The sequence below is a fragment of the Camelus bactrianus genome, chromosome 6 (assembly GCF_048773025.1).
Source record: "Camelus bactrianus isolate YW-2024 breed Bactrian camel chromosome 6, ASM4877302v1, whole genome shotgun sequence".
Classification (NCBI taxonomy): domain Eukaryota; kingdom Metazoa; phylum Chordata; class Mammalia; order Artiodactyla; family Camelidae; genus Camelus; species Camelus bactrianus.
In genome coordinates this window covers 58,035,646-58,050,332 of record NC_133544.1, presented here as the reverse complement: position 1 = coordinate 58,050,332, position 14,687 = coordinate 58,035,646, and the positions used below count along the sequence as shown (strand labels likewise).

Here is a 14,687-nt window from a genome sequence, read left to right as displayed (position 1 = left end):
ACCCACCATTTCTCCCAAGTCTTCCCTGCTATTGACAACAGTGAAAACCACAGCTTCTTGTCCCAGACCGTTGCTTTTGGTAACAGGGACTTGACCTCCAGTGTTATCTTTCTGAGCGTCTAACTGGACTAACTAATCTCTAGATGATTATAACGCTGTTGGTCACACATGTTTTGAGTTGCAACTATCCATATCTGGGATACAGACCAAACATTCCAAAGATGCTGAGTGCAAAAATGATACAGGTGGTTCAGCACAGGTAGTAGACCTCACCTTTCTATAAATTCTGAGAAACATTCTCTAGCCCTACCTTAAAAATCTGTTTTCTTTGTCAAAGAAATCCCCCGTAGGTGTCTGCAAATTTCTCCTATTCCCCTTGCCAGATGCCCTGGAGCCCTAACATCTGTCCCCAACAAATGCTGCCCATGATCTCCCAGCACTCTGAGGAGGATGTCGCCACTTCATTATAATTGCTCCTGGTCCCACCACCATTTCTCAATAATCTGAGGAGTTAAAAGAAGAAAAGAAATGTTCAGGTTTAATTACTAAAAAGGTTGCTGTGACACAGTGTCATGAATAAAAATCTGACCAGTGATAGATGGCCTAACTCAGTCAAGTTCTCTGGAACTTAATTCAAGCACCTGAACTAGAATTGAATCCCTAGTTTCTCTCTGGCTATAGTTATCCATTCAAAACATAATGATAGCTCCATAATTATCCATAGTTATTACATTATTAGTATGACTGATTTAGACAACCTAGGAAAAGGGTTTGATTTTTTGGTATGTCCAATGCTGACAGTTTAAAAATCTTTATTAACACTTTCACCTAATGGTTTAAACTTTATTAATGATTAATGGAAAACATTCTGCCTTCTCAAAGTCTGAAATTTACATCAACATAAATCTATGAATGAATTTCAAGCAAAAAATTCTTACTCCGAAGTCAGATTACTCCACTTACAAAAAATACACAAAAAGCAAACTGAGTTAATGGTATGTGGACTTCTTATTTGAATATGTTGTTTTTTTACTTGTCTTGCACATCAAATAAAACAACAATTTTTGAATGTGACGTAGCTTACCAAATCAGGCTTTGATTATATTCAAATTCTTTTTATCCCATTGTTTACAAAAAAGGAAATAGACTCAGATCTCTATTTCACATATTTGATACTCTTTTAATTAGATCTTAACTATTATTTCTGTAACAGATCTGTATACTGAAGCAAGCTTCAACTGTCTCAGGGTATTTCATTTCATATGCATACCACAGTCCCTTCAACAATCTGAACCAACAGAAGGTACATAGAAAATTTTTTTTTTACCAAAATACTTTAGACAAATTACCTGCTAATAAAAAGTATATGCTTCTTTTGTTGGCAAGACAATACTAGTTTCCAGAGCCTTAAATTATCAGTAATACCATTTATTACGCACATTTGTACCTTTTGCTCACATTTTCATCATCACATTCATACTTTTCATTCATTTCATGAAATATGTAAGTGGAAAAAGTGGCTGTTGACAATTAGGGAGAGGGGCATTCAGAAATTTTTGAAATTGTGCCTAAATACAAGCAGTAAATTCAACAAACTCCTCATCAATCAGTGGCTTAGTCAGAATAAAAGCCAATGAACCAGTGAAGCAGTGACGGGCACAGAATTTTTTTTTCCTTTTCACTAAAATAAGTTGGACAAAATTCCTGCATGACTGCATATTTAAAAATCTAATCTTCATATCTGCCAACACTACTTAGTTGCCGTATCAACTGTCTAGCTGTAGCCAAATAAAACTTTTTTGAAACTTTGGAAGAAACTTCTATATAGGAAACTATAAATTTGGACAGGCATAATTGTGTCTCAGTATGTGGTGTTTTTACACCAATTCTTACTTTATAACTACATAAATTATATGATATTCTATAATGGCCATAGTGGCCTTGTAAGTAAAGGCTTTATTTATTTCGTTATCTGTTTTCTGTGTAAGACTAGGAAGACAGAATAAGAAACAGCATAATGTGGGTTTCCCTGCTGCCAAGTAACTTCAAATGGTGCTGTCATTATCAGTTTTTAATGGTACAAAAGTATCTGGCTGACAGTATCAGAGGAATTCCTAGGGGAAATTTTGCATATTCTTCTAGACGGAAAAGAAGTCTGAATATCTGTGAGGAAAATAACTGTTCTCTCTGATCTAAATCCTATCAAAAGAAAGATAAAAACTGATGCCTTTTTTTTTCTTGTTTTATGTTGTTCTAATACATTCCAACATTAAGAAAAGATTTAAGAAACTGAAATCCCACTTTCAAAACCTCTCTAGAATAATACTGGGGAAATTAAAAGATGATCACTATCCTTAAAAGTACCCTATACTTTTACTTTTGTTTTCACATTTTGGCCTAGATCTTCAGATGAAACAAGGTGACTATGAGAGGTCAGAGATTAAAAAAAAAAAAACAAAAAAAAACTACTCTCAGTATACAGAAGTAAAGAAAATAAATATAAAAATAAAACAAAGAACTCTCATGCTGTGATCAACTCCAATTGAACTGTATTTTACTAATGTAATCTGAGTCCAGTCTTGATATCTTGATCACTATACTAGTTGCTTGGTATAGCTTAAGAGCCTATTCAATGATTCCCATCTAATAAACACACACACAGGTTTCATGTAATTATCCATTCCACTTTTCTTCTTTAAAAGATGAATGGGTAATTACTGATTATAGTTTTCTAAAGGTTTTATAATGGAGCATGGACTTCCGGACTAGTAAAAGACAGTTAGTGAAAAGATATGGAAAAGACTTGTGATTGGCTTAGCCAAACTGCTATCTCAATTCTTTCCCAGTAAAACTGCCTCTCATCCCAATATAACACTTCTATGTGTACACAACCAACTATGTTACATTACCTAGTCACCAGGTAACAGATGGGTAAACAAGCTCTATATGCTAGCATGACAGCAACATGTGATCTCCATAAGTCAATTCCAAGTGTCTTCCTTCCCATATCAAGGGTTGATTTGCAAAGAAACTTTTGATTTCAGTCTTGAGGACCAGATTTGAGAATCATTATGTTGCCAAATGTTGTACCATTACCTATTTTATTTCTCTTTTTTATTAAATGAAATATCATTGGAATTACACTTTCAATTAAAAACGAATTAAGTCAGTTTCTTGTCAAAAATAATAAAATACAATAAAGACATGCTTGACTTTATCAGCGTATGTTTTTCATTTAGCAATAATCAAATTACTCCTTGAGGAATTCTAAGAGGTTGAGATTTGAGATGCAGTATCAAAATGCAACTCACTACTCCTAAGACTTGTCCTATTATAGAGGGCAGAGAAAAAATAATATTACCTTAGCCTTACAGCCATACTGCTTCTTTTTACAATTTTAATTATATATTGACATAAGAATGGGATAACAGAGTACACATTTCTTTTGTTAACAAAACAGCATGCTAGACTGTAGACTTAATACCAATAATCTTATTTATTATGTACCTATTTACTAGGCAGCATATTTAATATTTACACATATTATCTTCAATCCTCAAAGAAATCTTAGATAAGTCACAACCATATATTCAAAAGCTAGCAAATTTGTATTGTCTAGTAAGGTCACTAAAAGTCATTTATGCATAAATTGGTGAAGACCTACATACAGTCACCAAAAAAAAAAGAGTAATAATAATTGGCAAAATAAAGTTTTAAATTTCCCTTAATGTTTTTGACAGGAGTCTGGGGTGATACAGAGCAACACAGTCACCAAGTATGGGACAAGTTTTCAAACTTTATTAATAGTTTTCCAGCTCCACCCCTACCCTTAAGCCCCACTCTCACATACACACACAGTATAGTTTTCACAGAGAACTCTTTCAAATGCATCTTAATCCTGGGCCTAAAGGCCCAAAGTAATTCACATTTGTCAAAACAGCCAATCATCCAGTTCTTCCCAGCCCAAAGTCTGTAAGGCTTACTCAAAGGATATTTACTTGTGAAAACTGTTAAACAGTATACACTTATAAGAAAAGGTTTTTAGTTCTGTGCACTGACAGGAAAAAAACATAAAACAGAGTTTCTCTTTTGGATTATGAGATATAAATGAGGTCCCATTTTTTCAGCTTCCAATGCAAAATATAAAACAATACTTCAGCTTCTGGAGGCTATCTGTCAATAATTAGGCTTTCAAAAATATGTTTCAAAACACATTAAGACACTTGGATAATATACTATATATATATTATATAGGTATTACATACATATCAAAATATAACCCTATTATAAACTAAATTTAAAAAGAAAATTTTAAATATACAGTATTAAAGTGCTGTATTACTTTAAGAATCACTTAACGAACTGACAAATTCTATACTTCATAATTAAATCAGAAATCAACAAACAATAATGACAAATATAAAACCTGAACAAAAAAATACACGCCTAAGACCCATATACCACCATTAAGCCTTAAAAGGATTTTGTTGTTCCACAGATGAGGGCCTGGTCAAGTAGCTAATTACTTTCAGCTTTTTTTCAATCTGTGTAGCAGAGTAGCTCAAATTAACAATAAGAAGTAAAATGACACTACAAGGGTTTAAAAAAAAAATACAATTAAGAAAGCAAAACAACTATAAGCAGAGCACAGCTGCTCTTTAACCAAGGCACTATCCTTTGTTATTCCTTTAATGAGCTATGTTGTATAAAAATCTCACTCATTAGTTTCTTAGGTCAGGTAAAGGACTGTGCAAAGTGAAACTATATGCCAGGAGTCTTATAGATGTGCATTACTTCATTTAAGAAACTCAAAAGGGAAATATGAGTCATCTTTCTAATAAGATAATAGGCAAAATAAGTGGACAGTCATACTAATTACATCCCACATTCCTAAATTAATACTGCTTGTTTTAAAAAAGTGTGTGTGTGTGTCTGTGTGTGTGAGGAGACAGACAGACAGATGATGTACTATAAAACCAAAGTAATTGTACCTTTGGAATACCATTCCTTGCTTCAAACAATTCCTTGTTGGTCTATATATTCAAGGTTCTTTTGATAATAGAAAGTAAGAGTGTTTCAAAGTAAAGTCAATTACTGTTACCATTTTTTTTTTACCATCCAGAAAATAATAATCATGCACGCTAGCTAATATGATACATCTTTATAAACAGCCAGCCTTCAAGGTTACATGCTTGCAAAGTAAAGAAATAATCATGATATAAATAAAACCTTAGGCTAACATTTCTAAAACAGAAAGAATTAATTTTACCTTTATATTCATATATTGCTACATACAGAAAAGCAATACTAGATTTTTCATCTAAACTGAAAGAGTAAAAAAATTCTTTGGTTATATAATTCAATACACATTTAGGGTATATTTATGTTAAAATAAGAATATTTTTGTCAAATGACCACCAACATTTTTCAAATACAATCATGTCTGCCACTTTTCAAACCTACGTAATTAAAGAAAAACTACACACTAAATTCTAAATAATAACAATAATAACTTAAAGATTATTTCTCAAGGACAGACCTCTCTTATTCAGCCCTGTACACCTCAGTTGCTCATCCCACAGAACATGTTCCATGAATGTTGCTGATATAAATTGAGTCGTCAGCTAATACTTCCAAAGATTTAAGTCAGTCTGATCTCTATGCGTATTTAGGGAACTCAAACTCATAGGAAAACTCTCTTAACATGTTATAACATTATGAATGTGGAGGACTCAGAAAATCAGAATTCTGCTGTAAGCTCATGACTCCACTCTACATGGTAAACTGTAAATGACTTCAAACTTCCAGTGCTCTCCTAAACATTCATTTCCCTCCCTCTCTCCCTTCCTCTCTATCCTGTCATCCTTCCTCAGAGTTGGCATCCTGAGAAAGTACTTCAAGAGAGTCTGAAATAAGGAACAAAGGACCTCCTCCCACATACTTAACTCCACATAGTCCCCCTTCACCATTTCTACTGTCACAAAGCAAAGAGATCTCTGCTATCCTGTGACGGATATTCAGCCCTCTTCGTCTTGTTTCTGTCTAGGGTGATAACGTATCTCAAGATAGATACATACATAGACAGATGAAAACTTTTCTATCTAGACCCACCATCCAGTAAAGACTTATTTACAGGATCCTGTATATAAATAATTCTCAGATCCACATCTCTAAATCTAACTCTCTTTTTGCCATTAAAAAAAAAAGTGCAAGTGAGACCTTTTCTTTGGCTACCCCGAGCAGTCAAACTTTTCAAAGTCTTAAGAGACAGAAGAACCACTAGAATAAACACAAAAGGAAGGAGTTCCCCTTACAAATCAGTCACCAGGGCTGAGATTTTCTTTTTCCAGGATTTCTCCAGGTCTCTCCCCCAGAGCTCTGGCTCAGGACTCTCTGCTCACAACTGAACTCCAGTTCTCCTTCTGCCACAACATTTTGGCATTCTAAAACATATTCCACACAGTGAATCCATCTTTCAGATGTCCTGGGTTTGCTATCTCTATGTAGAAGATTACTGAGACTCCCACTAATTTGAGTTCATTTTAATTTCAAGGCCTTTTCATAATTTTACTTACTCTGAATAGCCTAGCTGCTACCCTCAGGCCCACTGTGTTCCATAGGTGCTTGCTGCCTCTCTTGTTTCACACGCATATCACCTCCTCCTCATAACAGCACTCTGGGGAGCTGCTGAGATAACTGGAATTCACTCTCCATTCAATTTCCAGTGGCAAACCTCTTGAACCATACATGTTTCTCCATCAAGATGTGTGTATATGCATGTGCATGGGGAGGGGAGGGTGTTAAAGCTGATCAAAAACAGTCTGTTGATATTAATTTGACCCAATTTGAATATTATCTGGAACTCTATCACTTGCTTTAAGATTTAGGTAAGCTAAAATTCTATACAATTACATTAGCTTTTTGAGAAACGTTATTTTACATTGTTTATATGCTCACTCAGTGTTGTCCTTTAATTAACTGGTTTGCACCCTAATGGAAACTGTTGTAGACTACAACTTTCATTGAGGGAAGGCTTTCAGTGTCTATGAGAGCGCTCCTGTTCACCTGCAGCAGACATTCCACATACTGATGAGAAGGCGCATGACATGACTTGTAGCAGAATTAGACAAAATTGGTCATTTACGTGGAAGTTGCAAAAAACTGAGTCATGTGTATTATAAAATGTCACTCCATTCAATAAACAAAACTTCCTGGCACTCACTGTTACCTTAGTCTGGCCTCCAGAACTTCTGTAACTTCATAGATTACTGATTTTTCCCTGAGGCTTTTCCTAATATTCCTGTGCTCAGTGCCACAATTCACAACACGCAGGTTTAGCAAACTCTGTTCCAAATAGTTTAGCGAAAGCATTCATGATTATTCAAGGGATCATTATAAGGCAAGTACTAGCCAGCCCTACAGGGCTGAAATTCAGCACCTTTAGAGGCCTCTGTCTCAGACTCTAAATCCTGGCTGTTTATACTAAGAAGACTGGCATCATGGCCCCCTCTCCTTTATACTCTTATCACCCTCTTTCATGTACCATCCCCTCTGGATGGCTACAGAAACAACCTGAAATTCAGAACTGCACTATAAGCAGTGGTGAGCGAGCTAGGTCTCCTCCACGGGTGGCCTGGTCCAGGATAAGGGCCCTTTTTCCGATCCTGCCTTTGGTGGCCGCTGTCCAGAGTCCCACAGCATCAAACTTAAGGACACAGCCAGACTTGGGTGCTCCTGAGCAGTACCCCTATCATTTAAATGACTGTGCCTCCACTTCAATGCCCCACTCTCAGTGCCCCGGGGATCAAAACCAGGAAGGTAGCAACTTTCAGATTTATCATTACTTATCGTTGAAAAATTTGTTCCCGTGTTCACACAGGGTTGCAATAAAAGACAAGGAGGTAGGTAGCGTGGTCTAGTCAGTTGTTTTCACAGCTGGCCGAGTCAATCATTCTCTCTTAAAAGCTTATTTGACAGGTGAGAAATTCCTCCTCTCCAGATCATTTCAGGAACTCCTCAGCATCCATTTGAGCTAGGAGAGGGGCCTGAAGGGGAAGGGAGTGGTGCTGAAACCGTGCTACGTGTGTCCCTGGGGGAACTCTGGTGCCGGAAAGATTTCGGCGCCAGGAATGTGCTGGTCCAGGGTCCAGAGGGAAGAGAGGGGAGAGCCAGGAAGTCTTAAAGGGAGGAAGAGGCGTGACCAGAAAAGGGCAAGATACCTGGAAATGTCCAGACAGGGATGGAAATGGGTGAGGAGGATGCAGACTGGAGAGAAATCAGGACTGTAAGATGATGGGGCAAGGGGAGAACTAGACAACAGGGAGTGCAGCGCCTCGGATGCGGGCGTCCAACCTCGGCCGGTGCCAGACCATTCTAGCGCGCCGGCGAGGCTGGCTCCCGGCCGAGCCCCCGTAGCCGGAAAGTTGGCGCGGCGAGGGACGGCCGGGCCGGCAGCGCCGGCAGCGCCCCCTGCGCGGCAGGGAGGTGCCCGGCTCGGAGCGGCGCGGCGCCTTACCTTCTGGTCGACGATGGAGCAAGCCATCTCCCGGACGTGCGCCAGGCTATAGTCCCCGGACGAGTCCTGCAGCAGCAGCACCGGCTCGCGGCTCAGGCCGATCTGCAGATGGAATGAGATGCCCCCGGCCGGGGCCGCGACGGGAACCAGGAACGGCGCGGGGCCCGGCCCCGACCCCGGGACCAGCGCGGCGGCAGCAGCCGCCGCCGCCGCCGCCACGGGCAGCAGCGGGCTGGGCGGCCGCAGGACAGGAGGGGCGCTCATCGCTCGGCCGAGCGCGCCGAGGGCCGCGGGGCCGGGCAGCCGAAAAGTTTTGCTGCCGCCGAGCCGGGAAGCTTCTTTCTCCAAGAGCTGAGGCGGAAAATAAAAACTTTCCGGAAAAGTCCTCGCGCGAGGGGAGGGCGAGAGGATGAGGAGCGGGAGGGGAGGGGGAGCAAGGAAAATGGCCGAGGCGGGAGGACTGCGCCGCCAGGAGCGCGGGCGGCGCGCGGGGGAGGCGGCGCCGCCGCCGCCGCCGCCGCCGCTGAGGAGCAGCCGCTGAGGCGCGCGCTGAGGGACGGGGCGGCGGGTCAGCGCTGCCCGGGCGCCGGGCGGGGGCGGGGGAGGGGCGCGAGGGGCGGGGAAGGGGAGCTGGGGGCGGGCACTGCGGAGCCACCACCCGGCGGGCGCCGGGGCCGCAGGAGCCGCGGCCGCGCGGCCGCAGTGGCCGCAGGGTGCCGGGTCGCCGCCCCCTCTGCCCGAGGTTCCGGAGGCCTTGAGCCTCCCCCGGACGGGGCCGGACCGAGCGGCGGGGCTCGCGGCCGTCTCCGCGGGTGTGGTCCGACCTTCCCCACCCGGACTGTCGTCTCCTCTGGCCCGGCCGCCCGACTGCGGACGGAGGGGACGGGGCGCACCTCCTCTGACCCGCTGCCCGGGGCCGCGAGCTTCCCAGTTCCCACAGTCGCCGCCACCTCTTCCGAATGTCCGAGGACTACGCATTTCTACCAGTGAGGTGACCTGTGCTGGACTCAAGAATGCTTAGTCTTGCGGTTCTCCGTGGGTCTTACCTTCGGAGCGTCAAGGGAAGATGAAAATAGAGGGTCCTCGGAAACCCACTTACATCCCGGCTCTTAGGAGTCCTAGGGTTTGCTGCTAAGGAGGGTAGGAAGCCAGTCCACGGAAATGTATTTAAACCTGTATACCTTTTTGACTGACACACCCTATACCCAGCCCCACCTACTCCACAGAAGCTCCTACGGCACCAAACCAGACAAACACAAGTCCCTGAACTAAAAAGAAAAGGCATTGTCTATATAAAGAAAGAAGGAAGGTCTGATGTGGCCTCTTTCCCTTTACCTAATCCTTTGTGTCTGGTGCTTTTACTTCGGGAGCCTCAGAAACCGCTTTCTTTCCTCAAACATCACTTTAAAGTCGGCTTTATAGGAGTGATGCTCCCAGCGCCACCACCATCACTACCGCCACCATCAAGGTTGGGCACCATTTGTTTTAGGGTTGTTTCTTGTTGCCTTTGCTGTAGTTTTGGAGGGGGTGGGGAAGTGGGGGTGCCTGGAGATGAATTCTAATCTCCCACCAGGCTGTGCTTCACACACTGCACAGGGTGTGTGATTGCACAGGTGCACAGGGCCCTGACCTCTGAAAGGCCCTGCTTGGTGTAAGGCTCTGCCACAATGGTCTGCTGTCTGTCACCACCTTAGAATGCTTAATAATTGTTTTCATTTTGCAGTGGGTCAGTCAAATTATGTAGCCCACTTCACCTCCCTAGTCCTTCCCCTTATACAGCACAAACACACACACACACACACACACACACACACACACACACACATACACACACGCAAACCAGTATGTATGTTTCGTTTTATATTCAGTTGCATTTTATTTTGTTTTGTTTCGTTTGTTTACCTCGGTCTGACCCAGGACATGACACTGCAAGATGGTTTCCTCTAGAGCCTCATTCCCAGGGTCAGTAAGGCAGCCTTGAACGTCTTTAAAGACATTGTGTCAATCACCACTCTAGAAGAGATCTGAATTTATTCTCTCTGGATTTGATGGTGTGAGAAAGTCCACATGTGTGTTGCTTGTTTTCCTTCTTACTTACTTAAAAAGTGGTTCTCTTCGTCCCATGGTAGAGTGTAATTTTCCTAATGTACCAGATGTAAGCAAAGCTAGGAGAACGGTGGAATAATTCTTAAAGCAGTGCCCTTCTGAGGTTTTTCTTTTTAACATCAAAAAAACTGTATTTCATTTTATTTTGAAGTTGGAATAAAGTCAATATTCCCACAATTTCCTATTACCAGAAAAAGTTTGCTGGTCAGCTTACAAGGGTCTTACAAAGAGCTAGTTTTGCCTGAGATTCAGGAGAGCTGAAGACATTCATGTTTTCTAGATACAGCAGTGATGTATTCAGGCCTTCTTCATGCCAGGCACTACTGACACCAGATGTGCAGCTGTAAGGATGGACAAGGTCTCTACCGTAACAGATCATAGTAAAATGAAAAATAAAAGGAAAACAATAAATAAGACTATTTCTGATAATCATAATTGCAATGAATAAAAATAATACAATAGTAATGAGAGTGACTTGTGGGGAGGATGGTGGAAAAGGAGGCACAACTTTGAACTAGGGATGAGAGAAGATTTCACTGATTTTACATTTGAGCCAAAACCTGGATAACAGAAAGGGGCCAGCCTTAAGAATACCTGGGGGAATTAACACTAAAGACATGGGGAACAGCTATTGCAAAGGGCCTAACACAGAAATTTACTTGGCATTTTCAAGGCACAGGAAAAGAGAGGCAAGTGCCTGAGATGACGTTAGAGAGCTGGTAGAAGCCAGATCACAAAGGGTCTTAAAAGCCATGGTAAAGAGTTTTTTATTCTATTCTCAGTGCACTGTCCAACCACTGGAAGGTTTTTTAAGTTGGGAGTGATAAGATTTAAGATTTAGCCTTTTTTAAAAGATCACTCTGGTTCTGTGTATGCAAGAGTCAAAGCAGAGACACCAGGTAGGATATTAGCCCAGTCTAAGGATATTTGTGGCTTGTACGACTATGGTTTGACCATGCTGAGTCTGAGATGCCACTAGACATTCAACTTAGAAACAACAGCTACAGTTGAATATTTGAGCTCAGACTCGAGGAAAGAGAAGATAAGAAACACATTTGGAAATCATTACTGTGAAGATGTTTCAAAGTGAGATTAGATGAGATCACTAGAGAGAGAGGGCTTAAGGCAGTCATCAGATGAGACAGGAACTTAGATGTCCTACTTAGGAAGAAAGTAAGTGTGGAACATTAGCTGCCTCTTATACTCTAATTTCTATTGAATATGAAAGATTCTTGTAGGATGTTAGAAATAATTGAGAAGAAAGCAGGGGCATGGAAAGAATTTTAATTCTGGAGAATCAGAATCACTTTTAAGAAGCTGGTAAATTACTGAATGCCAAAGAGTGAATAAAGAGAAACAAGAAGAAGAAAAAAATCTCAGAACTACTGGAGCTCCTCCATAACAAGCAGAAAGTTCCCATGGAGTTCGTTATTGCAATTTCTATAGTAAACACCTGAGATTTGGCAGTTTCCTAACTGCACCCACCTTTTGCTGAATAACAAAAGAATAACGGATAATTCTTGAAAGAGACCTGATGTACATCTCTGGTGACTTCAAAATTATACATAGAAAACTTGAAGGATTTGAGAGAATTCAGTGGTTTTAATCCCTTTTGGGTGTCTGAACTTTGGAAAAGAAAAAAGTATGTAGAGAGTGATTAGCTGCTATATACATTATATTCATGAAATTTGGATTTTATTTTTTGAATCATGGCTAACATAACTGTAATAATGGACTTCTGGCAGTGGCAGGGAATACCACCTTAGAAGGAAAGTTCAATACCCAAATCAAGACTCCCTGTACAATGATTTGAGTGTGCAGAAGTATGCAGAGATACTTACAATAATTTTCAAAGATGGATGTTAATCCTTCAGGATGTTCTTCAAAAGGGGGCTGGATGTTGAAATAATTTTGGAAATAAGTGCATACATTTTCTTGTTTATAGCTTATAAATTAAATTAGCATTTAAATTCTTAATACAAATTAGCATTTAAAGGCACTGGGAAGTCCTACAGAAGTTTTACTTCATTTAACCCACTACTTTCTAGATATTTTTGACCTCAGTACTCCCATCATTTGTTATTGTTGTTTTTATCACATAGCATATCTTAATCTTTCACATAGCTAGTATTCCCACAGAACACACTTTGGGAAATGGAGTACCATACAACAAATGTAAAAGAATTTAAGTTAAAATTTGAAGGTAAAGACATAATTAGATAATTAGATACGCTGGCTCACCTAATTAAAAGAAGATACTTTGAAGAAGAGCATGAGTGGCAAAAACAGATGCATAATATTGAGAATGCCCAGCAATTCACATCAGTAATTAGAGGATTGAGAATAACCTAGTTTGAATAGGAGTTAGTCTAGAAGCACCATGTGCTTTGTTCAAATGAAACAGCAGAGAAAGAAAAATGAGTAGAAAACATATGCAAATCTATGGCTGAAAGGATCTTATCTTTTAGTACAACCATTTTACAGCCTAAAAAATTGAAGATCAGAGAAATTATATACTAATGTGGAAATAGGAAATTTGAAAGAGAAAGTGTGGTCCCAGAATGGCCTTCTTTTTATACAACTGATCACTGGAAGTTGTAAGCATGGAGGGTAATGGATGGATGAGATGATGGATGATGGATGGATGGTTGGATGGATCATAGATGATTAATGTATATGATAACCATTTTATATTGTTGTTTGCTTAAGAGTGTTCGCTACTGATACTCTGTAAGACCATGCGGCACAAAACTGGCACAACAGAAGAATAATGTCCTAATGGAGATATCAACCATATAGTCATCTGCCAAAAATATTATTCTGCAAAAATCTGAGCATGGGACAAAATGTTGTCTTATCTTACTGATAATTTCATGGAAAATAAAACAGAGAAGTGGAATTAATTTTTGCCAGGGAGAAAAACTGATATATTCTTTAAGAAAGCAGATTTCAAAAATTCAAAGAAAAAACAGATACGATCCTAGAGTCAGAAACCCCAAAAAAGGACAGGATGACTTGAAGACAAGCATTTAACTATAGAATCACAAATGACCCAGGTGAGAAATAAACTTTGACACTTATGTGACTACACTTTAAATTCTGGATGAGTACAGATCTGCAAAGACAATGAACAAAAACCAGACATAAGCTATATGAGCAAGAGTAAATAAAAATAAAGGCTATTTTAAGCTAAAAGCAACATGTAGTAGCTATATGTAAGAGTGCTAAGTTTTTAAACATTCTCCCCTCAAATAATTAACTTAAAGGCAATAACTGAATTTTTCATTTTAATTTTTACTTATGTGAGGTTAAACATTTTAATGTGCTCATTGATCACTTGTACGTCTCCTTTTTGAATATTATTATTCTAAGTTCCTCATACAGTTTTATATTGGAATATTCCTTGTCTGCTTATTAAAGAAGAAGAGATTTTCATATATAAAGAATATCATTCATTTGTTATATATAAAGGCAAATGCTTTTTGCCATTAAGCTTTTAATTTTTTATGGGGTTATATCTTTCAGGCTGCTTTAGAAATGTCTTTTTCTGTCTTTGTTTATGTTGCCTAGAAAGGCATTCCTAATCTGAGATCAGAAAAATATTCATCAGTAATTGTTACTTTCCATTATTACTCTGACTTATTTTGCTTTTTAAGAACTTTAATCAATCTGTTAGCTATCTGAGTACATGTACTAGACCTATTTTTTCCTAAAATGTCAATTTTCTCAGCTGTTGGAGGACATTTTTATTTGCTTTTATATTCATCAGGGGGCTAGTAAATATAGATCCAGCTTCCAGTGTTTAGCTTAAAGTTTTTAAAAGTATCTTTAACCCACATTTCTCTAATGTTTAAAGTCATGAGTGTATTGAACTTTAAATTTTTTTGTCTAAATTGTTGAAGGTTTCACTTTTTGCACACATACAAAATACCTACATTTACATTCCTATTTTATACCATGATTTTGTTAGACTTCATCCTGAAACATCATTCCTTCCAGGACAGTAATAACTTTGACTCTGCTGTTCAAATAAGAACTAAAATCTACTGGCTCCAAGGCATTAAAA

At 39.7% G+C, this 14,687-nt stretch overlaps 1 protein-coding gene across 2 annotated transcripts in view; it reads right to left on the bottom strand.

The window, feature by feature from the left end:
• The window catches only part of PRKD1 (protein kinase D1), a 281,925-nt gene extending 272,856 nt beyond the window's left edge, over positions 1-9,069 (bottom strand). Inside the window, exon 1 of one of the 2 annotated variants that reach the window (XM_074365694.1) lies at positions 8,516-9,069. In XM_074365694.1, coding sequence (XP_074221795.1) covers positions 8,516-8,779 — 264 coding nt within the window. In that variant the 5' untranslated portion in view covers positions 8,780-9,069. The remainder of the gene's footprint in view (positions 1-8,515) is intronic. The other variant, XM_074365695.1, reaches the window with a different exon arrangement.
• Between the last annotated feature and the right edge of the window lie 5,618 nt (positions 9,070-14,687).